The sequence below is a fragment of the Rhipicephalus sanguineus genome, chromosome 8 (assembly GCF_013339695.2).
Source record: "Rhipicephalus sanguineus isolate Rsan-2018 chromosome 8, BIME_Rsan_1.4, whole genome shotgun sequence".
NCBI classification, from domain to species: Eukaryota; Metazoa; Arthropoda; class Arachnida; order Ixodida; family Ixodidae; genus Rhipicephalus; species Rhipicephalus sanguineus.
Window position 1 is genome coordinate 10,233,400 of NC_051183.1, and position 27,419 is coordinate 10,260,818.

Genomic DNA, 27,419 nt, shown 5'->3' on the forward strand with positions numbered 1-27,419 from the left:
TTGACATGGAGAAAGCATCGTGTGGTGTGGTTGTTGATGTCGTACAGCGGGTGTTCTCTGGTATCGTTTCGTAGCTTCTCCTAGTAAATGCAGCATGCAGTAGTGGGGCAATATGTTCAGTGCTTCAAGTAATTTCCAAAACCCGTTCAGCTTAGACAGCGGCGTGTGCGCGTAGAGTACCGGCTGCACGTGGAAAAGCGTGTTGTGCACCGAGACGTGCTTTCACAGTTCTACTGAGACTCTTTTCAGCGACCCCGTCCAGCGTGCCCGGTAAGTGAAAAATGGGTCGGCCAGCGCGCGGCCGTAAGCGGCGGGCAGCAGCGGCCACTCCGAAGCTGTCCAAGAAGGACAGAACGCATTGGGTCAACTTTGGCGAAGACCACCCGGCCAACGATCGGCCGTCGGAAAGCGATCGCGTGGCCGTCGTTGTGCCGTCCGAGGCCGCAGCAGCCGATTCTGTGGACGAAGAAAGCTCCCAGTCGGCGGCAGACTCCGGCAGCGAAAGTGGCGATGCCGTGTGCCAACTGCTGGGCACCTTCAGTAACCGTCGAGCCGCCAGCTGTGATGAATCGACGGACACCGAAGAAGCGGGCAGTGACGATCGGCCGCTGGAAGATAAAGGTGACGACGACGACGACGCCGCCAGCAGTGTTGCCGAAGACGAGGAGCAGGAACAGGTATAGCTAGCTGTCATGTTTACGGAACGTCATTGTAATGACCACTGCTTTCTGGCTTCCACCAACTTTGTGCTCAATTAAAGTTGCAAAGCGGGCTTGTTGGTATGACATATTTTTTAATATCTGTGGTAGCGCAAAGAAGCCGGGCACAAGAAAGGCAGTGATGATGAGGCACACACTTCCAACAATCCGTTCTTATACACTTTTTTGCACACCGCTGCAACCAAGACGTGGAGGGGCACAACGATTAGTACACCAGCAATTTTTGAGACTGCAATACCTGCGCATGAGCTGAAGTGTGAAAAATTAATTTTCATGTCTTTTCCCTCCGATATGTTTGCCATCCATGGTTAGGTTAAGTCTAGCACTGTGCGTCTCTTCGTTGCCTTTCTTGTATCCTGCTTCTTTGCACTACCATAGTTATCAACGTTGTGCTTTTGCGAATTGTGAATTTTATCACATGCAACAGAGTATTGCGTTATGAATGCTACAATTCCACACGACTGTGCCTATGCGCATATTCTTATTAGTATTGTGAATAAAAAAAGAAATCGTCAGTGGATTTAGGCAAATAAAAACAATGTATACCAAATTAAGCTACAATCCCAAAGGTTCTTCAAATGCATTGCTGCCAAAGTAGGTTATGACTGCAGTACCTTTTCCCACAACCGTTAGTAGGATGTCGGAGAGGGAAGCAAGGAAAGATGGGCAGGTTTGCTACCCTGCAGGATGTCGGAAATTACCAAGACAGGATTTGTCTCGATATTTTTAGCATGGCTAGATGCAAAGTGAATAAAAGGTGTTAAAGGGACACTAAAGGCGAATATTGAGTCTACATGGATTGTTAAAATAGCGTTCCAGAAACATCGTGCTGCTTCTTTTGTGCCCAGGAAATGCTTAACCTTGCAATGCACTACATTCTTCTCTATTATTGTGGGTTGTTTGAGTACTAGCGACTAATTTCACTGAAGATGTTCAATGTCAGTGGCCTCTTGTTCCAGAATGTCTCACTGGTGGTGCAAACCATGTCTTACGTTTACATTAATTTCTCGATTAGTAAAGCACTGCTGCGCATAATATTGGTGTTTCGGGTGTTCCCAAGGGTTGACCTTTCGCTCTAGCACAATTTGTTGTGTGCCTTCAATGTCCTTCTAAGTACCTTAGGGAAAGGACTTGCATTGCAAAGTGTAATATCTGGGGTTTAACGTCCCAAAACCACGATATGATTATGAGGGACGCCGTAGTGGAGGGCTCCGGAAATTTCGACCACCTGGGGTTCTTTAACGTGCACCTAAATCTAAGTACACGGGCCTCAAACATTTTCGCCTCCATCGAAAATGCAGCCGCTGCGGCCGGGATTCGATCCCGCGACCTTCGAGTCAGCAGTCGAGCGCCATAACCACTAGACCACCGTGGCAGGGTGCATTGCAAAGTGTGTTATACAGCACAGTGGTTCATTCACTAAATGGCACAATGGGCTTTATGCACAGAGACATGTGCCAAGTGAAAATGACTAGAGAGGAATGCTTAGTGTGACCCTACATATACCTTTCTTTTGGGCATTTTGATGCGAGTCATCGTGGTTTGTTTAGTTGTGGGATATTTCCAATATGGACAAGTTGCTCTCCACCTTGTCTAAAGCACAGCACTGGCCCCAACTGAAGAAAACACTGTTTCAGTGTAGTTACAAGAAGTAGCAGCTTGATGAAAGCATATCACAGTGGTGCAGATAAGTGCATGTTGAGGGAGTCTTGTAACAATGTCTCACTTGAGAATCGCATGGGTGTTCCACATCAGTGCAGTGATCACGTCTGTTGAGGCGCACCACCGTTTTCTTCACTTGAGGCATAGTGCCAAGTGGAATGACATTGCAGAATGTCATTCCACTTGCTGACAAAAGAAACGACCTGTACAAGATGCGTTTTTGCTGTGCCTTCTTGACAACTGCAGGAACTTCCAGCACAAGATGATCCTTTCTCTGTGCACTTCGAGTGGAACATTGAAGGGGAAAAGTTTCCCCTTGAAAATGCTGAACGAACTCGCCAAGAACTGCATTGGCCAGCAGTGGGACGACTTAGGGTCACAAAAACAAAGGTTGGTTACCTTGCGTAGTTGTTAAACCATGTGGCATTCTTCGAGCACTTTGCTATATGCCTGCGCGTAACACGAGTGATGAGATCGCTTGCTTTTGAGAATAATTAATGCACCGCTAGACACAGTAAATCGGTCGCTGACAGCGTCAGCTGTAGTACCAGAAGGCAGTTCGTGTGGTCCACAATATGTTTACCTGAAACAATGCTTGCATCACTGAAAAACTTTGTGACGACTGCTCTTGTACAACAGAGAATTCAGATTCTCTGCATTGCAGGCTTAGAATAAAGAATGGGACTTGCCACCCAGCAGGTCAACTTTCATAATGGCAACAAATAAGGCAAAAGTTCAGGGGAAGCTTCAAGAGATTAAACATTCTTGGAACATGGGGTGTCACTGGATTCGACAAGCGGTCTAGTCAACTTCAAGGCAGCAGCTGCTTACCTTAGCCAAGGTAGGCATTTGCTGCCTTGAAGAAAACAAGACTAAGAAAGGGAAAATAGACAACCACCCGTTTGTAGCACAAAGCCGCAAGGAAATCCATATGGATGTCTCAGAAATAATGCCTCTTAGTTGCCAAAAAAATTCATCCTGGTCCGGGGTTCGAACCCGGGACCAACACCTTTCCGGGGCGGTTGCTCTACCAATTGAGCTAACCAGGAAGCTAGCAATTGGCAGCGCGAGGGCGAATTCATCAACAACTCGAAGCAACTGGACACATATTGTGGCTTTGTGCTACAAACGGGTGGTTGTCTATTTTCCCTTTCTTAACCCTTCCGCCACCTTGCGGGATTCTGCAGAACTGATTTGCAATATTTGATTTGATTTGCAACAAACAAACTCTGCAAAAACCAACACTTCATATTTGGACAAGAATTGCACATTTCCTAGAGACTTGCCACCTGCTGACCATGGTACGATTATGAGAAATGCCGTGGTGGAGGGCTCCAGAAATTTCGACCACCTAATGTTCTTTAACGTGCACTTAAATCTAACGACACGGGTCTCTAGCGTTCTGCCTCCATCGAAATGGCCGTCGCAGCCGGGATTCGATCCCACAACCTACAGATCATCTGTTGAGCACCATAACCACTAGGCCACCACAGCAGAGTTGTAGTCATCTTTGAGCTCTTGAAAGTCACCTCCACTTTGTGACCACCTTGATGTTTTTGCTGCTGTTCAGGAAAACACCAGAGAGGTAGCTCTCACACGAGCCTCGAGCAAGGATAGCCTATGGCTCAAGAGTTCCCTGGCTGTGCCTGAAATGCTGACACCGCTTCAGATGGAGCTGCTGTCTGTACTGAGCTCCTACAGGGATCTACTTTTCACCGAGCGCACGTTTGCGAACGGCGAAGAAGTGCGTGCTGCCTACTGCCTGCACGCTCTCAACCATGTGCTCAAGGTGGGTCTTGCATTTGAAAGATTGCTTTCAAGCTAAAAACAGTGTGAAATAAAGCGGTGCATTGTGTCTTGTTTTAGTTCACGTTGTAGAAATAGTAACTTGGAGAAAGTTTGAAGCAGGCCGGTGCTACAGGTACGTTGCTGCCACGGCAACCTAAAAGCTGCAGCAACTTGAAACTGCATTAAAACCTTTTAGGCAAAGGACTATATGTGCACCATTGCCAAAACTGTCTATCTTAAATTAAAGGATTATAATTATAAAGCTTCGGGCTAGCGCAACCTATTCGACCTCAGTAAAGTTCTTCCAGCCGTCCATAATTCACGTAGTTAAGCTTATCATCTTTGCACAGCTTATCTATTGTAAAGTGCTGATGCATCATGACGAGACATCTTTGTTTTAATGCTTTGCCTTCCTCCGCTCGCAATAGAGTCGGTCCCGCGTGCTGCACCACAATGCACGCCTGCGTCGAGGTGCCAGCTCAGAGATGCGAGACCAGGGACTGACACGGCCACGGGTGCTCTTTCTGTTGCCTTTCCGGGAGTCAGCTCTACGCACGGTGAAGCTCCTTGCCCAGCTGCTGCCTGCAAAAGAAGTGGGTCACATGTCCCGGTCAGTGGCTTGACTTAGATTTGTTCCATATATTGAAGTCGCATAAAAAATATCTGTTTTATGCTAATACCTGCTAACAAACGTTTTATATTTTGTGTGATATCTATGCTTGCTTGATCAAGGCTCAGCTGTATCAGCACCTATGGCAGCTCTTAGTAGCAACAGATTGGTGTAATAATTTTTACTCTGCATGAAGAAAATATTTCTACATGCTATCTTCAGTAATGGCCCACAGAAACAAGTAGGAAACACGATATGCAAAGTTGGTGGTAACTTGCCTAGAAAGGCTGTCTTTAAAATAATATTAGTTAGGTGAACTGAAGATGTATCTTGTAAGCACTGTCACTGACTTTATAAGGACCGAGAATTGAGCCCATTCATTCCCCATGTTCTTTTTGTTCACCACATCCTTCCTGGTCACTCAAGGACAGAATGAACACACAACACAAGCGCTAATGACTTAGCACATACCCTGAATGAATGGGTAAAGGAAATGAAAAGCAACTCAAAATTATTTTTACAATGTAAGGACCTAGGTAAGTTGCCTGACAAAAAAGGAAAAAAAATAACTCTTCAGGTAGTTAGCGCCTCATGGTGTGCATTCTCTTCTTTAATCGTTGTCTTATGTGCTGTCTTGACCATGTTACAATGTTCACTTGTTATAGGGGCCCTGCAACACTTTTTGAACATGGTCAGGCAGATTGGCAAGTGAGGCAAATATTATAGCACTGCATGTGGCAGGGAATTTACAATTGCGTTTCAAAGACTGCTAGAAATCGGCCTATCTTCTCTCGGCAAATTACATCATTGAAGGGCCCCAACTAAGTCTTCAGGGGGAAGGATATGGCCATTGGCCGATTTGATGATTGCGACAATACACTCAAGGTCATGGTGTGAGCTGACATGGCGTCTTGCTCCGTTTTACACAACTTGCCACAGCTGCACGACACAAATGAAGTCAAGCACAAGAGCCAATTGAAAGCCAACATGGTGAACAAAATGACCAGGCAGTGGGTACAGTGAACTGACGGGTGAGAGCATGACTGACACTCCAGCTGTAGAAAGACGACGGCAGCTAATTTGTGTAGTCTTTTCGGCGGCTGCTCGCGAGTCCATGGCCGCGGCGCACGCGTTGAAAGTTTTGTGTTTGGCGATACTGCTTACCCGTTTGAAAGGACTTCTTGGTTGCCTTGCGCTGTCTGGGCTGTGGACCGTGCGTAAGTGCGTCACAGTTCTGTGCGCCGACGTGGTCGAGCATTGCACACGCTAGGTGGTGATAGTTGCACCCGGCGGCTTGTCGTTTTTGGAGCTTTCACAAACCGAAACAGAGACTGGTCGGTAATGAGGAGCCTGTAATTAATTATCAGTCATACGCTGCAGCAAATGATGTGCTGTGTTACGACTAACAGGCCCCCAGCAACACATTGCAGCAAAAAAATGCGAAACCAAAATTTTTGTGTCAGTACCTGTTTAAGCAATGTGCATATTATGCGGTCTTCTTTCCGACCTTGGTTTCTACGTGCATGCATACCTCAACGCTCTCATTTGACTCGTCTTCTAAGGTTCCTGAAGGAGTTTGGCTGTGAGGAGGAGAAGCAGCGTTGGCTGGAGCGTCCCGAGGACTACGAGCAGACCTTTGCGGGCAACACTGATGATGCATTCCGGCTGGGCCTCAGCGTGTCGGGCAAGAGTCTGCGGTTGTACCGAGACTTCTACGCCTCGGACATCCTGGTGGCTTCGCCTTTGGGCTTGAGGACCGTGGTGGGTGCCGAGGGCGAGAAGGACCGCGACTTTGACTTCCTCTCTTCTCTCGAGCTGGTAGTGGTGGACCAGGCTGATGTGCTACTCATGCAGGTCAGTGACATCGCCAAGCACAGTAGACCTATGGTGGCTATGAAGGGAAAAATTATTTAAGTTGTACGGTATTAAGAAATTATGCTTGTGCAATACCAAAATACTTCTGAAGAGATTTGGTAACCAGTGAAGGATGCAAAAACAGAAGATTGGTGGCATCACGACTTGACCAGCATGGCGAGTTTTTGTAGGCTGATGGTAGTTGACCGTTTAGCCTGCCGTACAATGAAATGAGATTGTCGAACTCGCATATATCAGACAGTTGTAAAAGCCCCTTGAATATATTTTCGATATAGTATAGAACTTTTTCATGATCCCCTTCAGATTCTATATATCCCGGTTCGACTGCATCTCAAGTTTGTTTAATGTGCAACTGTAGCCCAGTACTGTTCAAGCTCACGCTAAATGGACTGCTGGCACATATTCGCTGACAACTGTGAAATGCAAGCCTGTCAACTGTAGCAGGAAGATGATGTGCACCGTAATCACACAAACATTGTTTGTGCCACTTTTTACATTTCTACTGAAACTAAAAAGGCCCTGTGTCAGTTAGGTGACAGGTGGAGCACACGAAGCAGACAATTGAGACCAACTGTACACAGTTGTGATTGCATACATCATATGAGGTACATTCATCACATCACACGTAGTGAACAGTCCACATGTTTATGGCTAACCAACAGTAAGTGTTGTCGAGTGGGGTTATCAAATGTCAATTGACCCTTTTTTCGTTGCTGGCTTGTCATTTTACTGCAGTCTACTCAATTGCACACCATACATGCTGCTACAGTCACAGTTATCCTATCGCACTTAGCGTGTTCATGTGCCAGAACGGTCAATTCTCAGATACTGCAGCCATCAGTGGTTCATCTGCAGTCATGGAAGGAGTGAACAGTATCTGATTCTGAATCCTCATTTTTGTAACCCCACACTTTATGCACCACCCACTCTTTTAAGGTGATGGTTAGTGACACCTTAGTGGCAAAGCAGGCAGTCAAGTAGATGAGGAATGAAAGGCAGGCCAGCTAAATTAGGAACAGTTGCTATGCTTACAAGTTGCAAACTTCTTTCCTAGAAGAGCAGTGGCTAAAGGTCACAAGTAACTTCTTTTTCAGCTTCAACTGTGTCTGTTCTCGTGTATCTCTGGCAGAATTGGGAACACGTGGTGCACCTTTTCGAGCATGTGAACCGGCAAGCTGTGGAACCGCATGGGGCTGATTTCTCCCGCGTGCGCCTTTGGTGGCTGCATGGCTGGGCACGCCGCTTTCGCCAGACAGTGGTGCTGAGTGCCGTGGCCCAGGCACCCATCTCAGCCTTGCTGAGCAGGCACGCCCAGAACTATGCGGGCGTGGTGAGCACCGCCAACGTTGTGGAACCGGGCTCCATTGCAGGTAGGCAGACAGTGATGCTGGGGAGGCTTTGAAAATCTCTCATTGCTAGCTTGGGAGTATAAGACAAACATTTTTGCTACATTGACACGTGGCGACTTCACAAAAAACAAGGAGTTTACAGCCACCACAGCCACTAGTACAGCTTGCATGTACTGAGAACATAAGTACCGAACTGCAGCCTTTTCATATTAAAGAATCTTTTAACATATAACTGTAGGGCCATAACTAAGTATGCTGTGTCTGGAGCAACCGCAGCTTGATGCCAGGCACAGAAAAGCTCTTCAAAAGAATGTGCTGTAGCAAAACCTACATGAAAGCTGCACTGTGCGCACACGTATATAAACTACGGAATGCAGTACTATCCTGAGAGAAGATGAACTATACTGTACAGTGCCAACACATTTAATGTACTTGAGGAAGCCACTGTACAAAGCTGCCTTCTGCATTTTGTTTCATTATATATAAAGAGATTCAACACAGTCACGAAGTGTGGACACAATTGCTGGGCTGGACTGCAGCACTTTGCCACTTCAGGTTGCACTAGAATAGAGCATGGTTGATCCGGACCTAGGGACAGTACGGTGTTTTGGCAGTTGATCCATCTTGGAACTAGACTCTGTGTACTTTTCTTTAAAACGTGAATGGTGTTTTGGCTGTCACAAAAGTTTTCATTAATTTCTGCAACCTTCTTGTTTTTTAAACAGAGGTGACCGTTTCCCTGGCCCAAGTGTTCCAGCGGTTCCAGACGGCCTCTGTTGCCGACGTGCCCGAAGCACGTTTCCGCTTCTTCACGGAGAAGGTGCTGCCACCGCTGCTGCGAGAGGGCTCTCAGGGTTGCATGGTGTATGTACGCTCGTACTTCGACTTCGTCCGGCTGCGCAACCACCTGCGCTCGCTCGATGCCAGCTTCTGCCAGATCTGCGAGTACACGTCGGACGCCAAGGTGTCTCGAGCGCGAGGAGTCTTCTTCACCGGCCGACGGCGACTGATGCTGTACACGGAGCGGTTCCACTTCTACCGCCGTTACCGAATCAAGGGTGTGCAGCGCCTCGTCTTCTATGAGCTTCCGACATTGCCACAGTTCTACCCGGAGCTCTGTCGCATGGTAGCCACTGGAAACAGCGGTTGCACCAGCCTCTTCTGCCGCCAGGACGCGCTGCCCCTGGCGGCCATTGTGGGGAGTTCGCGTGCCGCGCGCATGTTGCATGCCGAACGCGACGTGCACGTGCTTGTGTCGGAAGGTCAGTGAGTTATCGGTCAGTGGTGCAGTCGCCGAGGGGTCTCATCAGACGAATCGGAGGTGTCGATGCCAGAGTCTGGTAGCTCGGAGCCAACAAGCTCAGCAAGCATGCCGCTCAGCTGGTCCAGGAAGTTTGACACCCCGTCGTAGCCTGGAAAAGAAGCAAAGCCCAATGACCCTCTTTATACGGATATGGCATATGGTATTTGCACGATTCTGGTGCACACAGTTTTTTTTGCTAAATGTAGCCGTCAAATTTTTGTGCACATTACAATTTGGCTCAAAAGAGAAATCGCCATTAAGTTATTTTTTGCAATTTTCCTCAAATCAGTTCTGCAGAATCTCGCAAGGCGGCGGAACGGTTAACAGAAGGAAACTGACAACCACACCTTGAAGCCACAAGGAAATCTGTATGGATTTCCTTGTGGCTTCATGCTACGAACAGGCGGTTGTTAATTTCCCTCTCTTAAATTTATCTGTGCATTACAATTTTACAATTGGTGGCGCACTAGAATCATGCAAATATGGTGCACGTGCTTACCAGGAAAGTTGTTGACGTCGATGATGCAGAGCCGCCCCGTGTCCTTCTCGGCGATGATGTCGATGCCAAAGAGTCGCTGACCGAGCTGCTGCCGCATCGTGTCCACCATAAACCGGAGTTTTCGTGGGCATGGCATGGGCACCCCCTGGATGTCGCAAGATTGTAACTGTAGTCGCTCCATGGAGCAGCATGTTATTTCATGCTACCCCAGGAGATTGCCTCGAAAGACTTGCCCTGGCTATATTGTGGCAAATGGCGCAATTGTGCTGTGCCTCGTACAGATCTTGGCATGATGGCATGCTTGCGTTTTTGACCACGTAGTGCATTGAACTGCACGAAACCGTGGACATTGGCTGCTGCCCCAGAAGCGCGACCACCCGAAACATTTGTGTTATCTGCGACACAAACACTGCTGGTGTTGAAGAGATATGGATATGATGCTCAATGGATGTGGCTAGTGACTGTGTATGAAGATGCAACCTTTGCACAAAGATGTTTTTTATATGCCAATTTCGATAGTCTAAACTATGCTTCCTGATAAACAACAGATGATACTTTCTAATGCCTTGTTTTTTCACTCCATGACCAAACATTGCAGTTCAAGCTACCTTGATTTACCCATAATTTCCAAACTATCGCAACTTGCGACACTAGGTACTATAGTCGATCACGTCTTGACAATTACAAGTAAGCTGAGTGAGTGCATGGCGGACAGTACTGGCTGCTGATGCTGAAGCACTGCAGAAAAGCAGATGCTTGTCTCAGCGTATGCTGCCTTGATCCATCTTGGGAAGGCTCCAGCAATAGAAAACTAAATACGGTAAGTGTAGTGAGCCTACGTGAAATCCTAATGCACTGAGGTGGTTATGGCATTGCTAATCGTCACTACAGGGGAGACTACAAGGCATGCAGTAGGACAAGCATGTGTCCAGGAGACATCGAGTAAAATTAATGCGCTCGTTCTGTTAAACTGTGTCCTGTGTGTTTTGTAGTCTGTCCTTCATAGCGTCTCCCTACCGTAAGCGCATGGCCAAGCCAAAGCTTCATAGTGTGACGACCATCACAAAAAGAGATAGTGGAAGTTAGACAACCAATAAATGTATGAACTAGGCTTGTGCGAATAGTAAATTTTTGGTTCGAAGCAAATACTAGTATATATCATATATTATAAAGAAAAATGAGCATATTTGTCATGAGCCAACTAATCTGCACAATATTTTTTAAAATTGAAACCAGGCATGTGCAAATGTCATTCTTTTTGGTTCAAAGGGAAGTGGAAGCAACTTCGAATTGACTTTCGGTTAGGGGTGTGCGAATATTCAAAATTTCGAATATTTTTCTAATAGTGTTTGCTATTCGATTCGTACTGGAATTTTATTATTCGAACTATTCGAACTTCCCAAAAACAAATACCGTTAACACCCGATTAAAAGTGACCCCTTCAGATTTTTAATATGCTTCACCACATTACACACTCGTATCGCGGCAAAGCTGCCTTTCAAGCTCTGTCACGGTCGAACTTTGCCAAAAGACAACGTCCGATTGAAAGTGGTCCCTAGATTTTCAGTATGCTTCACCTCATCACACCCCGGTATTGCGGCAAAGCTGCCTTTCAAGCTCCGTTACGGTCGAACTTTGCCAAGAGACAGTCAACGTCCAATGGGAAGTAGTCTCTGGATTTTCAATATGCTTCACCCCATCACACCCCGGTATTGCGGCAAAGCTGCCTTTCAAGCTCTGCTACGGTCGCAATATTAACTCAAGAAAACGCTGGTTCCAACATGGAGATGAAAGATGTGGCAGAGGTGGGGGCTCAATTGATGCTGTTTTGAACCTGAAATTCCTAAGCTATCTCATAAGAATATGCTTAGGAATCCTCTCTAACTTTTCTTTCTGCAATTTCGCTTCGAAGTATTTGAAAAATATTCTAGAAATATTTGAGAAATATTCGAAAAATATTTGATTCGATTCTCACTCACACTTCAATATTCGAATTCGCTTCGCACCCAAAATTTTGCTATTCGCACAGCTCTACTTTCGGTAGAGTGCAAGTGATAACCTGTAAAATACTTTACATTTTAAAATTTACTACACTTAGAGCATGTAAGCCGGTATAACGAGCTTTTAAACTTAAAAAAGATGATGAATCGATGTGAGGGTAATTTGTTCATTTAACCTTGAAGTGGGGCTTCGCGGCAGTGCGGATTTTCCCTGGATAGTTGTATTCACGGTACAGCACCCCACCACTGCAGTGAAACCAGCTTTATAGGGGGTTACATGCGACTTGCATATGTCTATTCGTTCATTTCGAAAACTGTAATATTTGTTCGAATATTCGAACTGCTCGAATATTCGCGCAAGCCTAGTATGAACTAGGGGCTTCGCGGCAGTGCGGATTTTCCCTGGATAGTTGTACTCACGGTATAGCACCCCACCACTGCAGTGAAACCAGCTTTATAGGGGGTTACATGCGACTTACATATGTCTATTCGTTCATTTCGAAAACTGTAATATTTGTTCGAATATTCGAACTGCTCGAATATTTGCGCAAGCCTAGTATGAACTTTATGTAGTTGCCTAAAACATCGCTATCACTACTATTAATGCTTTGGTGTTTGGTAGGCTTGTGCGAATATTTTTTCAGTTTAAAAGCTTGTTATACCGGCTTATATGCTCTAAGTATAATCAATTTTAAAACGTACCTTATTCTACAGGTTATCACTTTAATTCTTCCGATAGTCAAATCCTGCTACTATTCAAAGTTACTTCCACTTCCCTTTCAACCAAAAAGAGACATTTGCACATGCTTTGTTTAAATTTTTAAAAAGTATTGTGCAGGTTACTTGGGTCACGAGAAATATGCTCATTTTTCTTTATAATATGCGATATATCTATTTGAATTTGATTCAAAATTATTCAACCAAATCACTATTTGCTTTGAACCCAAAATTTACCATTTGCACAAGCCTAGTTTTTGGGCATAACTAACTTATCTTGCTGTGCAAAACACCTAAGCAAAAGGTAGGTGAAAGGACAAATGTTGAAGTGAACACAAAGCACAGCAGAAGTAGTATAGTATGGACATGGTGAACAGCCAACAGCTGGCTGGGATGTGATATCTCGCATTCCATTCTAGAACCTGGTTCATGGCTAACAATGTGCTAACGAAGTGGATTTCGTAGCTTCCGCTGTTCCAGTGATCTCCAAGACAGTGGCTGCGGTGTAAGTACAATTGGATGTAGAAGCCATAAAGCATAGGGAACATGCAAGACATCCAAAGACTATCTACTCTGGCATGTGCTATGTAGTACAATGCAATTTGCCCATTTATAGCCACAAAATGAAAATGGAGTCGGTTACAGGTCTGGCTATCGCACAACTGCACATTTTTTGCTTCTTCACGCAACACCTCAGTCAAGCCTTTCTTCTAGGAATTTCTAACTGTTATCATCGTGATGTTATCATTGTTGGGTGGTGCTTCATTTTGACAACCACAATTCAGCAAAATAACCACTTCCCCTTCTACTCTTCTGAGTTTTGTTATTTTCCCCCTCACTTACTTGCACTACTCAAAACCATTACTTAGAGCATTGTCTGAAGCTGTTTCAAAGGGCCTTTAGCAACAAAACCCATCAGCTGTTCAAAGGATCTTTAGCAACAAAACCCATAAGCTGTTCAAAGGACCCTTAGCAACACAACCCATCAGTTGTTCAAAGGGCCTTTAGCCACACAACCCACCAGCTGTTAAAAGGAACTCACATCCAGAGCAGCTTGGGCATTGAGTGGAGAGCTGGAGTGTGGCTTGGAAACATCCTGGCTGTTGAAGAAGATCGTTGGCGAGTTGTTGGCCACAAAGTCCTTAAGTGACGGCCGCCACGTGAGGTGGTAGCGCTGTCCCAGCACGTACACCTTGAGCAGACGTCCCTCGTGGGGCACAAACTGCTGGGCCACACAGGGACCCTGCAGATCGGCCAGGCCATGCTCGCCAAACACCAGGCACATCTGGTGGGCCTTCTTCATGCCATGCGACACAAGCGGCTTGCACACAATAGGGAACTGGACGCCTCGCTCTCGAAGCACCGCCCGATCGGCCTCCACGTTTGTTCCACTGAGCTCCACAAAGGGCGGCACAAATATCCAATCTGCAAAGATGCAGGCCTAAAATGAAGCATCACGGCAATTCTACCGCGAGGAATAAAAGTACTTTATCGAGGCAAATTCGTTGCCAGGACATTGTAGAAAAATAATAATTGATCCTCTTTTTGTCAGAATTGTTCACAAGAAAGAGAAATATATCACCATAGATGTAGTTGCAGCTGTGTTGGAAATACAGCAATACAGTTTGCACGGCATGCATTGCTGGTGGGCCAGCATGACAGCCTTCGACATAAATGGACACAGTGCCACATCTCCATTGAGGATTTCGGTACAACTCCATAGTGTGTTTTGCAGTCCAATATGTTGCAAGGTTCTCAGATTCATGATAGCGAGAGGCACAGTTCATAGTGTGCGCCTCGAACATGCGAGAGCGTCGTGCTTCCTGCTCTCACGTGTCATGCTGGTCAAACGCGGTCATGACTCTGCCACGCCCTGCCGAGGCATTCCCACAAGGCTTCAGCACTGCTCATAGATTGGGACACTATCCCTGTCAAAGTGGGAAACATACATTATGCATTTGTGCCTGAAAAGCTGTTTGCGATTGCGGTGCAACTGTCAGTGTGTCTGACTCGTTTCCTCAAAAGCCGTGGAGCTGAAGGTTCAATTTAACTGCCAGGTAGCTCAGTGAAAGTCTTTTACTGAGTTTCTTCCCAAGCTAACCACGCGCCATGTTGTTGATGTCAACTCCGGGACAGAAATGACTTGCTTCAACCCTTGGTGCACCCTGGCATAAAGCACTTTCGTGTTAAAGGTTAGCTGCGCTGATGCAGACAAGAAAAGGGAAAGACAACACTAACACTCATTATCAACTGAAGGGTTAAACTATAGCATAGGCCTGCACGTATCCCTGATTAGTGGGTGGTCCTGCCATTTCTGAACATGTGCAGATAAGTCATGTGTACCACCTTTCAGTGAGACCTTCTGAGTTTGGAGTGTCTTTATGTTGTTTGTTTTCCTTTTCTTGTGTACATGTCTGAAAGCCTATCTTTTTCTACGACGAATCCCTGCCAACTACCTCAACTTTGTCATTCTATGCACCAATCAATGTCCTATGCTTTCAAGCTCTTCACCCATACGCTCGACAAAGAGCACCACTGCACCAGCTTCCAGAGTTGGTGAACAAATAGAATCATGCACTGGGCCATATGTCCCTTTAGTGCCAATTCTGTATGTTGAAAACGTGGTCTCAGTACAGGTACTGCACCTTCAGCAATACATGAAAAATTCAAACCAGCAGAACAGGTTAAGAATTTTGTTGCCAACAAACACTGCTTCCCTAGATTCATTCCTAAAAAAAAAAGGGGGGACATTTAAGCTTCGCCTTTAAGAGTTGAACGTGATAGCGATACCCGGCCCCATCCTTATCGTGCTCTGTTTCGCTTGTCATTATGTTCAGTCACCCAGTCTCACACACTCACACACACACTCGCCATACCTATAGTAAAGGTAAAGGTTTCTGCCCTCTTCAACAGCACTTTTATGACAACAGTGTACCCACTACGAGTGTGTAAGAGAATGCACGCACTAATGTGTATGCCCAATGGGTGGCATGCTTTAAAGGGACACTAAAGGCAAATAACAATTTATGTCAGAGTAAAAGCTCAATGTATGACAACATCTAAAACGGCAATATTATCAACAGCCAGTGCCCTACTTACCGAGAAATTAAGCTAAATGTATCACACGATGAGCGCCACGAGTGGGACATTTTGGAAGTGACCCCGATGACGTCTGAGAGTCTGAATACACTTAATCGCTAGTAATCAAACTAGCTGCAATAAAAAAAGAACCTTCCATGCATCAAGAGACGTAATAAAATGCTGCTTGTTTGTTTCTGTTTGATTCATGGAAAAAATAACCTCTTTGGCGTTGCCATGGGGAACGGTGCGCGTGGTTCAAAAGTTCCGTTTTCGCCGAACTGCGCTTCGCCCGGCGCTCTGCTTCGCTCACGCGGTCGCGTCTCAGTGGTAGTTTCGGTATCGCGTACTGCCGCGTGTGTTTTGCACGCTCGTGAAAGTTGCTCTGACAGAAAGTTCGACAAAATACCGCATGCATATGATGTTGCCGGATGCCCGAATGGCGCACGCCGTCAGTGCACGCCGCCGCGCAGTAAAGGCGGGCAACTTTGGGCACGGCAACAGTGACGTGCGAAATACCGCTTTCAGGCGGGTGATTTGAAGTGCTCTAAAGCGATGCGGACCACGAAAGCGTGATTTCAAACTAGGCACTTCCTTGGCATAAAAGTAGCACTATGACAGGGGCGTAGCCAAGGGGGGGTTGGGGGGGTTCAAACCCCCCCCCCCCGAAATTTTTCAATTTTGCTTGCGTGTATAGGCACGCACACATACATACGCACACACGAACATACATAAAGTATGGTTGAACCCCCCCCGAAAAAAATTTCTGGCTACGCCCCTGCAGTATGAGGTTTCTGGACCGCTATTTCAACAATCAACGTTGACTTAATATTTGCCTTTAGTGTCCCTTTAAACCAGCAGCAATTACGCGTGCGATACTTTTTTGAAGTTGCGATGCACCCACTACGTGTTCGTAAGGGAATACGCGCAGTAATGTGTGTGCCTTTTGTAATGGGTGGCCGGCTTTAAACCACCAACTCATTATGCAGTTCACATGGTGTGACGATCGATGGCACACTTGTACCCCGTTTTACTGCCATATTACATCTCGTACTGTGACAGCTGTACACAGGACGCGTATGTTTGTGAAGCATTAAAGTTAATTTCAGTGCAGTTCCAAGCAACGGAGTGGCTCTGTGGTAGAACATCTGCTTGCCACGCAGACGGCCTGGGCTCGATTCTCACTCGAACCTAAGATTTTTTTTATTGTTTATTTTATACAAGATGATTTTTCGCTCACAACCAACAACACCGACACCAACGCCGACACCGGAATTTCTGCAGAACGAGCTCTTTAACGATATCGTGTTAAAAGCGCGTAAGGTACATACAATCAACTAGTATCTTAAGTACGGCGTACTTGGAATATACCAGGCCACATGAGATTGTCCAATGAACTAAACATTTACTGTCTGGAAGAACAAAAAACAAAAAGGCAATCCATTACATGAACTCTTACCGGAGTGAACGAACTAACCACTGGCTCTATATTGCCACGTGCACTCCTTTTTGTATTTCCATGTACTAACTGATCCGTTACACGTATAGCCACTGCATTTCACAAACCACGCCCGAATTTCTGGGAAGCTTTCAGGTTATTTTAGAATCTTCTGATAAGCTTGAGCGCGCAAACACGAACAGCTGAGTTTGTTCTGGAACTAGCGCAGCCACCAGCGATAAGACTCGAATGTTCGATGCCACACGTATAAATGCCGGCACACCTAGGCGCAGATAAGATTATTGACGGCCGACGCTCTGTTCGCCACTATCAGTGTACAGCGTGCATTCCTTGCTACAGTTTGAGTTTCCGTTTCCTGGCCACAAGTTTGGGCAAATGAAGAGTTTCATCTTGGACATGCCGACTGCAGCCTTCGCCAACGTCACGACCTCGTGACAATATTATAGTACACTTTGCACAATCAGAAGAGCTTGTGTTGGGGCTAAACTGAAATATTTTAGTGGAATAAGTTCGCAAAAGTCGCAAGACAAGAACATCACATATGAGGCGCATCTAGCAACTGCTTTAAGGGGGGATATGGGTCCTGAAATTTTTTTTTAATTCTTTGTCGATTGAGATGAAACTTGCGGAGTTTATGCATATTTGTGTGCAGATTTCAAATATGCAATTATTTTTCTAGAATAACATGTAGTTTTTAAAATATCAAACATTTCATATGCTTTTTGGGAGCCCCAGTTTGCCTAAACTGAGAGAGTTACAAAGTAATTAAGCACATCAGAATGACCTGCAATGAGTACAGAGTGCAAGAAAACAAGGATGGATGTTCTAAACCCATTTGAACAAAAGTTATGGCACGATGAACATTCCAAATTAGTCTACTCCAAGCTGGGATTTCAGCCACAAATATTCAACATGCCACAACTTTTGTTCAAATGGGCTTAAAACATCCATTCTTGTTTTCTTGCACTCTGTACTCATTCCAGGTCATTCTAATGTGCCTAATTACTTTGTAGCTCTCTCATTTTAGGCAAACTGGGGCTCCCAAAATGGCACATGGAATTCAAAAACTACACATTGTACTAGGAAACAAATTGCATATTTGAAATCAGCACACAAATATACATAAACTCAGCGAGTTTGATTTAAATTGGTAAAGAATTCTAAAAAAAGTTTTCAGGCGCAGTGTCCCCCCTTAATGAAAAGAGAAAAACAAGCAATAGGGGGTGGGCATTATGGACAAACAGCGTATGAGCAAAAACTGGACCGAACCCGAGCATTTTTTTCTGTTAGAGCATTGCATATACATAAGTGCCATATCAGACTGCTAGATCAAACATGTGCGGCACTCAAAATCTGTGCATGCCAGCTGCCTGCCTGAGAGCACGATAGACTAAGAGCATGCACCAAACTTCCCCGACAGCATACTGTGTGCTTCTACAGTTGACCTTTTAATTTTATCTCTGCTAGACGCAGGTGGCATGCCTAGGTAAACACAGGTTTTGAATGCCGCACATTTCATCTAGCATTTTGATATGGCCATTATGTATAGGCAATGTTCTAACAAAAAAGAAAAATGCTTGCGTTTAGAGTGGCTTTTGCTACTATGCTTGTTTATGTACTGTTTGCCCACAATGCACACCCCCTTTTGTGCTTTTTGTTTTCATTAAATCAGTTGCTAGATGTGTTTCACATGCGATGTTCCTCTCTTTCGTCTTTTTGTAAATGTTGCAACGCTGCTTATTCCACTTTGCACAATCAATTTTGCAGCATGGGTTCGATAATTAATTGAGAATATGCAAGCAACGCAAATAAGCAAGTGTGTTTATTTGTAACTGTGACATTGAGTAATTGCCCTTGACATACACAGAAGCATGACACCTGGAAGGAACATTCAGTGTAGTACTGCTCTTTAAGCTAAATTAAACTTGTGCAAATGTGCGATATGCACAGACAGGCTGCTCAAAAGAACTGGGCTGACGTTAAACTATTTCATGGAAACTGCATCACTGCATCCCATTAGCATTTGAAACTGCCTGCACACATCTTAATGGGATCTACTTTGTTGTCGAGTCTTGCCTGTGACCTTATGTGCTGTTGGACAGAGACTGCATGAATCTCAGAATACAATGTTGCTTCATTGTTTCCTTTTTTTTTGGCAAGTATGTATTTCAGCCATAGCATATTTATTTGACATACTATTTTACAAATAAAAAAAAAAAGAAGCTGCTTTCTTACCCTCAACATTTGGCAAAGCTAATTATTATGTTCACTATATATATGTCCTCGATGACATAAAGCAAGAAACGGTGCAATCATGGTATCAGCTTGCAATGTTTCATGAGATATCTGTATCCCATATCATCATGAGTGACAATGCTTGGGCAGAAACAACAGATTAAAGAGCGTATTTCCAACTGATAAAGCAACGCTTCAGTGACAGCACAGGCAAGCATGTCTGGCAACTGCAAAATTAAACTGCAACTGCAAGACATTGTGACGCATCCCAGAGCAGTCAGGGGCGCTCCGTGTCTGATAACGTACCGCACCATTCGTAGCGTGCGAATAAATTAGATTAGGATGAGCCGATCCCAACGTTGCAAGTGACAACAACATTCGCAAACATTCCAGTACAGTGTCCACGTCGCGCAAGGTAGTGATAAGATAAGTATGACGGTTCAGCGGAAACAATGTGTTGCCGAAAGAGAGGCAACGCGTACGTAGCTGTGCCAACGAGGAAGCAAAAGTCGGCCAGTTGCCTTGCCTCAACTGATTACAGGGGGATACTGGATGGCTTGAGCATCCCTCCACCAGTTTGGAAACTTAGAGCCTATGTCTACAGTTTTGGGTCAATATAAGTAGAGCAAAAAGAAGAAAAGGTCCCCGAGTCACAGGAGCTGAACATCATTTGAGATTTTTGGAGCACAGTAACAACTACGGTAAATTTGAAGACGATGGGTTAAACCTTAGTTATGGTCTACTATATAAAAGAAATTTTAAAAGTCGTTAAGCATCATGCATGCAACCTCTCTGCCAAATGCACTGCAAATAAGTACAAGGCATAGTGCCTGTATTCCCAAACAGCATTGTACTTCATCGCCTATTTGGTTAAATAAATGAATCGATGACACCAACTAGTCCTGTTAACGCAATGGTCATGAAAATGCCAGTCAAATGTCCGATATCACAAGAGCGGCCAAAATTAAATTGTAACGAAAATGGGTGGTCACGTTGCAGCCTTTATTGTACCTAGAATTTTATTTTGCTCGTGATGGTTTGTACGTGGCATGTATATCACGTAACCTGTGCCTAATATATGTCCATGTAATCACCATTTGTTCATTAAATGGCGAATCACCAATTCCCACGTCACGCGAGGTAGGGATAAGGCAAGAGTGTCAGTTCGGCTGAAACAATGTTTTGCCGAAAGGAAGGCAACGCGTACATGGCTGTGTCAACAAGGAAGCAAAAGTTGGCCGGCTGCCTTGCCTCAGCTGTCTTATCTGTGATGGAGATCTACAGCACACGTGCACTTGCCGGATATGTTATCTCCATTGGTCCTAAAAGTGCAGTTACACGTCAGCGTACTCCAAGCTCTTGGCAAACAGTAGAAGTAGTAGTACATTTTGCCAAAGGAAGTGACAGCAGTTGTAAAGAACATGTATGGTAAAGAACCTCTCGGATAAGAATTGCAAGCAATAACACTAGCACGAGAGAAATATGGGTTGCAGGTACGTCTTCTGCATTGTTCCGCAAGTGGGCATGAAGTTGAAGACCCCCACCTGTTGTGGCCAAGGGGCTCTGCTCGACCAGGCGGTACTGGTGGAAGCGGTTGAGCACCTTGCGCACATTCTCCAGGGGGTCGACGACCACTACGCTCGGGTGGGCCCGGCAAAAGCGCTGCGTTCCAAGACCGTTTCTTCACATCGTTAGAGGCAGGGTGTGAGCATGTGCTGACTCCCCTCTTAATCTTTGAATGTATAAGCCGAGTATGGGTGTTATTATTATTATAGTTCAAATACCCCTAAAGGCCCTCATTACGAGGGTACTGCATGGGGGGGAGGGGCATTTCAGCATTGGTCACTGACTGCACATCATGAGCAAAAGAAAGCAAAAAAATGACAATAATACAAAGTTAAACATACGTAATGTACAAAATAAGTATACGAACAGATACTGGAGAAAAAACAGACAAAACTATGGGTGCACGTGTCCGCAAAAAAAAAAGAAAAAGAAACATTGCCACGAAATCACTGCAAAGTCCTAAAATTAACAATAATGATAAGATAGGTGGTCAGTCGTAAGTAAATTAGACCTTGAAACTTGGGTGTTGACACCCGGTACTCATCTTTAAGTATCAGACTTCCCATGAAAAGTTCCCCCACCCCCCCTCGAGAAAATCCCGTATTCACACCTGGGTGTGAGCAACACAACCGATGCAGCCAGCTAAAACGTGTGCCCTTCAAGAGTTGAGATAGCATTACGTGTTCTGCCGCTGTAGTAGTTCAATAAATATTAAGTGATTAATTGATTAACTACAGTAAGCAGCACGTTCTGGCTTTCAATGCACGTGCAATGAGGAGGCTGTAGGTTCAGCTCCCACAGGCAGTAACTTGTTCTTTTGTCCACATTAATTTCTTCTAAGCTTGTTATTTCCACGCTTCAATTAAAACTACAAATAACTCCCCCTATGCTTTTTTTTTTTTCATTGTCTTTTGGATTTATAAGGTTATGATTGAAAAAATCAGGTCCCCGAGTTCTCTTTTCTAGACACTGCTCATCATTACATGAATAACTCATGAACATGACTTTTGTAATGCTCACGCAATCATTTTTACGATAAGCTGTACATAATGTCTATCTGCCTAAGGTGATCTAACTGACACAACGTACACTACTCAAGACTGAAACGTGCACTATCTTCAGTATAGTGACTTATGAGCTCACGATAACCGCGTCACGTCACTGCAAATATGGCCGCTAAAGGCTCCAATTTGTGTCATAATTACGCCCATATGACATTAACTGTAGACAGAGGAAATGAAAGCACATGCATTACTTAGCCCTTAATTTTAACATTTCAATACGTGAGTACTGTACAGCACTGTAAACAATGGGTAGAATTTATTTTTCAACAAATTCATTCAAAACAGTGTAATGAAAGGGACTCCGTATTTCTATCTGTTTAAAGGGCAATCCCAGTGATTTTGATATGTGTCGACTGATGTGAATTATCTTCTCTTTGGTACTCTAATGATCTGTGTCACCACACAACTGCAAGTCATTTAGTTTTCTAGGAAATGAAATTTAAAGATTGGCAGTAAGTTCCCGAATCATGCCTTTGAATGTGGACCACCCTGTGTTTGTGAAGTCATAGCCTTCATCAATAGCTCCCCGTGCAGGCAGACGAAAACAAGTGATGATCCTGCAGTGGTCAAATCGTCATTGTCAAGGTCTGAAAAGCTAGCACAGCTTGTTTCATTGTCGAATGCAACCATGTGTACTGTGTTTACATTATGGTTGTGACACCACCGTAGATGTTGCATGAAACCGCCACCAGTTTTGGTTTTGACACCTCGTTTCTTGGTTACTTAATCTTATCCACAGAGTTTCTAAGCAAATTGAACCTTCTTTGCAGTCACAGGACTGCCAGTACCATTTGAAAACGGCGATGTCACAGTAGTGCTTAAAAAAACACCAGAAATGCCCTTTAAGAAAAGTTGGACTTGTTCCCATGAGGTTTCCTCCCGAGAGTAATGAAATTCAGCGAGTTTATTTACTATGCATCATCTGGACAGCCATGTTGTACCACCATTAGTGGATCCACATACCTCAAACTCGGCTGTGATGTGCTGGCACTCGCTGTCACCATGGTCAGCACGGACAAGGATGTCGCAGAACTTGTGCACAATGGCTGCCAGTGGTCCCTGCTCCTCAAGGGGCCTGGTCAGGTCCAACTGCCACCAGAAACATCCACAAACCAGAAAGTATGCTCAAAGCTACTCTTCCATGATGCAAGGCATGTTGTTGGTCTGGTTGGTTCATAGATTCAGCAAAATTTTAAACTGCGCAAAGAATACAACATGAAAACAGGAACACAGACGAACATGCAAAGCACAGACCGCTGCATGGATTTTTTCCCTTTGGCAAGTGTATGATCACTTGGCTTTGCAGCAGATGACGTGATGTTGGTGGTACTGGCACTAATTCTCCCTGACTTGACACCTGCCAGCACTTGAAGATAAGGTGACAGTAAGGCTGGGTGTTAAGGTGTTAATACACTCTTTAAAGCCCCTTTAGCACCCTTTAGCAATCGACTGCGCTGTACTTCCGATTAACTGTGGGCGACTACATTCGGCTGCCTTCCAGTTGCGCTGGAACCGAGTTCCACGAGCTTACTAGCTCGTGGAAAGGCCCAAACATTGCAAACAATTTCATGTACGACTGTGCGAAGGTACTTTTCAGAGCAACCGGAATGTATGGTTTTGTGCTTTCACCACCAAGGAAAACGCAAAATCCACCTCCAATACAATGCAACGCATCCTCTAAGGCTGCTGCCAAAATCAAGCAAGCTCAGAATGTTCATGTAAGCAAACCGACAATGAACACACTGCTCCTGCATCTACATGAAACTAAGCAGGATGACCACCCTTTGTGACACATTGTGTACATTTGTACACGTGACTTACTTTTGCCATTTCTGTGCACTAGTGGCAGTAAAGAGACAACGAACGCTGAGATAGTGCTAAATTAAACATTCTTGTTACCCAAAGTTACTTCTGGGTGAAATAGTTTGCTTCACACCTTGGTGAAGGCTGTACCATGTTTAACAAGATGCTCCACGTGGGGTGTTTCGGCAAGAATTTCACAATGTTTTTACATTTTCTGGGAATTCTTGCCGTCAGATAACTATGGAATGTAATTTTAGAGGGTAATTGACTTTGTTTTATGAAGAAATATGGCATGACTAACTGTACAGTAAAATAAATAATTGTTTTAGTTGCAATTAATTGCTATAAAATACACTATACCTTGGCATCAAATTGTACAAATTTAATTCATTTATGGATGGTCTATCATAATGTGTGTCACAAAGGGCTAATGGCAAACGGATGAAGCATATCCCAAATGTCATCAAAAGGCAGTTTCCCATACCTTTACAAGTTCCAGCCCATGGGATCTGCAAAAAAACACGATAAAAGGCTTCAGTGTACTGAGTACACCACACAGAGAAGACAAGAATACAGCAACACCGTGCAATTCCTAAACATCGCAAGCAGAGAGCATTTCAGTATTTCACCCAACAGGAGTGTTCCACTTGTGTGCCATCCGTTCAAATGACAAAGGTTTCATGTCTCGACAATAAGCATTGGGTCAATTTTTACGACTTTTTCTGGTTATTAGCTGTTTACACACATTTTTTTATCATTACTTCCTTTTTGTTGCTATTGCTTTTCTCATTTAGAGGTGTCTTCAGTTTGCCTGCTTGACAGATACAGTTGGGAACAGTTCTCAGCTGGCCTTCGCTTTTTGTCTATTTTGGCACCAGATAACCCACAGCTTCAGTTGTGTTGTTTGCAATGTTGGCTACCCTACATTCCTGCCTTTTCTTGCACATGTGTATTTCTGTTCCTCCAATAAAATGATGCGTTCCGATGCCCACATTGTCTTCTAGCAATCTATCATTCGTGCTGTTTGTTCGGTACGTCAAAGTTCACCCAACTATAAGTTGCAAACAGTGCTCTTGAACAACAATAAACGTAGCAAGCACTTTTATCATCAAAAGGGGCATAGAGTGCTCAGAAGTACATTGTCTAGGCACGATACAATACAAGCACGATGCTTGTATATATTTTCCTGCAGTGGTTCACCCTAATATCTCGTCCACTCACAATGCAAGTGCCAACTGCCTGATTATCAAAAATCATACGGCATACATACACAGATAAATGAAAAAGGAGACAGCAGAAGAGCAAACATAAAATGAGAACAGAAGAGCATGCATCTGTATCTTTTTTCTTGTTCATGTGTTATCTCAGTAGGAGGACGAATTGGCAAGCCTGAACATCTACAGTCACAGATTAGAGTGACTAGGCTCGATTTCTCCCATGACCCACTACTGGTGATTGGAAACTCAGCATCTTATTTCCACAGTTCTGGCTCAACATAAGCTGTGTAAAAAGGAGAAAAAGGCCCTGAGTCACAGGAGTTGAACATCATGAGTAATTTTCAGAGCACTGTAACTAAATTTGAAGATAAATTTGAAGACTATGGGTTACACTTCAGTTATGGTCTACATCAATGAAATATTAAAAGTCGCTAAGCATCATGCATGCAACCCCTTTGCCAAATGCACTGCAAATAACTATAAGGCATAGCGCCTGTATTCCCAAACGGCATTGCACTTCAACACCTATTTGGTTAAATAAGTGAATCCTGAGGATGACCCTAAATGAGCCTTGTTTGCACTATGGCTATGGAAACGCCAAGCAAATGTCCAATATCACAAGAGTAGCCAAGATTAAAATGTACAGAAAATGGGTTGTCATCTTCCAGCTTGTACTGTACCTGCAGCTTTATATTGCTCGTGGCGGCTTGTATGTGACATATTTGTTTAACACTGGCCATGACATTAACTGTTACCACGCCGCTAGAATCACCAAACTGTAATTGCAATATATATAAAAACAAAATAATTTTAAATGTGTGTTGCATGCAAAGTTAATTAAATTAATGAAGCATAAATTTAACCCAACATAAACGTTGTCCTCACTTATTTGCCACTCTCACAATTTCAAGAACTACCACCTAATTTTAAATATGTGATGGAGACTTAAAGGAAAACTTGTCCCACATTGAAGGTACCAACTGCACACAACGAGAAAATCACCACTATTTTATGGGGGGAAGGGGGGTGATTAGCAATTTAAACATCAGGTCATAATGTGCCCACCACTGTGGTAAAGCAACTTTGAACATTTGGCTGAAATTCCCTTAACCAATGCACAAACAGGACCAGTTAGAGTCATTGACTTATTCGTTCACCAGAAGGGTGTTGAAGCACAAATTCTTGCCAGGCGACAGGACCTCTGCCTTCCACTTAATTGCAGCGCAATTGGCGGTGAGAAAACACGGCATTTCAATAACATTTCTCGTTACAACACAGCACGTAAACATCTGCGTCCTATATATACGGTGGCATTACCTCCAAGTCACATATCATTTAAGGCTCAGAAATAGTAAAATATGAACACAGCCTACACTACTGGTATGAGTGATGTCTCAGTATCTGTACTTACATACGTCTAAAACTAATACATATTTGAAAAAACTAAGCGTGCCGACGGCTTCAATCTCTGTAGAGCTACTAGTGCAACAACAACTTTAGAAGCGTGCAAGAATGGCGCGCAAAAATTTTCAACCCCGCTCTAACTAAACTAAACCTGTCTATTCAGGTGGCGACAGCCCCTCAGCCTCGTCCGAGAACCCCGTCGGCCAAACGATAGTCGGCAGCCAAGTAATGCTAGACGGACGGCGTGGAATCTCGACGCCACGATGATCGGTATGCAACGCGAGTCGCTTTTCAAGACACACCGCGCGCGAGGCGGCGGGGTGGGCGACGGTGGTGTGGTGGGGGGCGTGCTTACGCGCAGGCTTGCTTGAAGTCCTCGGTGCTCAGTTCGCGGCTCTTTTTGTCGCCCCACCAGAAGCCGACGCGGGGACGATCGCTGGATTCCATGTCGCACATGTCGCACGCCGCCGCCGACGGCTGTCAGCGCATTGCGGGATAGTCTGGCACGCAGCGATCTCCAAGCCGGCGGATGTCACCACATGCACCGGACGCGCTGTGCTGATGCTGCGCGGAAGGCCATCACGTAATCCAACACGCGCGCCGATGGGGGCCAGTCAAACGCCGTATGCGCCGAACGCGTCCGGCCGTGGGCAGTACCAGGCAGGCGCTCTTGCTCTAAGCACGCACGGCTTACAACACAGTCACACAGCAGGCACACCGATGTCAGCCTTGGCCTGTCAGGCTGCGAGCCAGATCGCCAGATTATTGAGCATCGCACAAGTGCAAACTTTGTCTTCAAACCTACACAACTAAATGCTATAAAATTTAACCTTTAACAGCTTACAGCGCCATCTATGTTTTATAATAATACACATGTTTATGTAATTTTTGTCACTGTATTTTGTAAAAACAATATTTTTATTCGCTAGATAGTGCAAAAATATTTTAGTTTCAAAACACGAAACAACTTTTTGTACGTGATTGTAACGTAAGATTGTGGAGTGTTTCGCAAGTGAGATGATGGAACACACACACGCCGCCGCTGCGTGTGACCGATCGTGGTTCGCGGAT

At 44.7% G+C, this 27,419-nt stretch overlaps 2 protein-coding genes and 1 non-coding gene across 3 annotated transcripts; 1 reads left to right on the forward strand and 2 right to left on the reverse strand.

The window, feature by feature from the left end:
• Positions 1 to 9,481, forward strand: LOC119401321 (U3 small nucleolar RNA-associated protein 25 homolog). The gene is made up of 7 exons (XM_037668020.2): positions 1 to 677; positions 2,628 to 2,771; positions 3,952 to 4,170; positions 4,598 to 4,779; positions 6,342 to 6,633; positions 7,784 to 8,024; positions 8,729 to 9,481. Exons 1-7 carry the CDS (start codon positions 282 to 284, stop codon positions 9,271 to 9,273), a joined length of 2,019 nt encoding a protein of 672 aa, XP_037523948.1. The 5' UTR covers positions 1 to 281; the 3' UTR covers positions 9,274 to 9,481.
• Positions 3,357 to 3,430, reverse strand: Trnas-gga (transfer RNA serine (anticodon GGA)). Its single transcript has one exon. It is a non-coding gene; the product is annotated as a tRNA-Ser (tRNA).
• LOC119401323 (inositol-tetrakisphosphate 1-kinase) lies at positions 8,411 to 27,063 on the reverse strand. Its single transcript, XM_037668021.2, has 7 exons — positions 26,704 to 27,063; positions 24,212 to 24,236; positions 22,888 to 23,013; positions 20,839 to 20,956; positions 13,565 to 13,947; positions 9,806 to 9,950; positions 8,411 to 9,415 (listed from the first exon to the last, which is right to left on the reverse strand). The coding sequence occupies exons 1-7, from the start codon at positions 26,802 to 26,804 to the stop codon at positions 9,282 to 9,284; spliced, it is 1,032 nt and encodes a 343-aa protein (XP_037523949.1). The 5' UTR covers positions 26,805 to 27,063; the 3' UTR covers positions 8,411 to 9,281.
• Positions 27,064 to 27,419: the final 356 nt, after the last annotated feature.

What these genes read in the sequence shown, in the direction of transcription:
- LOC119401321 (XM_037668020.2), top strand. Translation starts at nt 282, where the DNA reads ATGGGTCGGCCAGCGCGCGGCCGTAAGCGGCGGGCAGCAGCGGCCACT. An exon ending in AAGACGAGGAGCAGGAACAG is followed by an intron (nt 678 to 2,627) that starts GTATAGCTAGCT and finishes TGACAACTGCAG; the next exon opens with GAACTTCCAGCACAAGATGA. An exon ending in CTCTCAACCATGTGCTCAAG is followed by an intron (nt 4,171 to 4,597) that starts GTGGGTCTTGCA and finishes CGCTCGCAATAG; the next exon opens with AGTCGGTCCCGCGTGCTGCA.
- LOC119401323 (XM_037668021.2), bottom strand. Translation starts at nt 26,804, where the DNA reads ATGTGCGACATGGAATCCAGCGATCGTCCCCGCGTCGGCTTCTGGTGG. An exon ending in GAGCCCCTTGGCCACAACAG is followed by an intron (nt 13,948 to 20,838) that starts GTGGGGGTCTTC and finishes GCATCTTTGCAG; the next exon opens with ATTGGATATTTGTGCCGCCC. An exon ending in ATGCCCAAGCTGCTCTGGAT is followed by an intron (nt 9,951 to 13,564) that starts GTGAGTTCCTTT and finishes TGCGACATCCAG; the next exon opens with GGGGTGCCCATGCCATGCCC.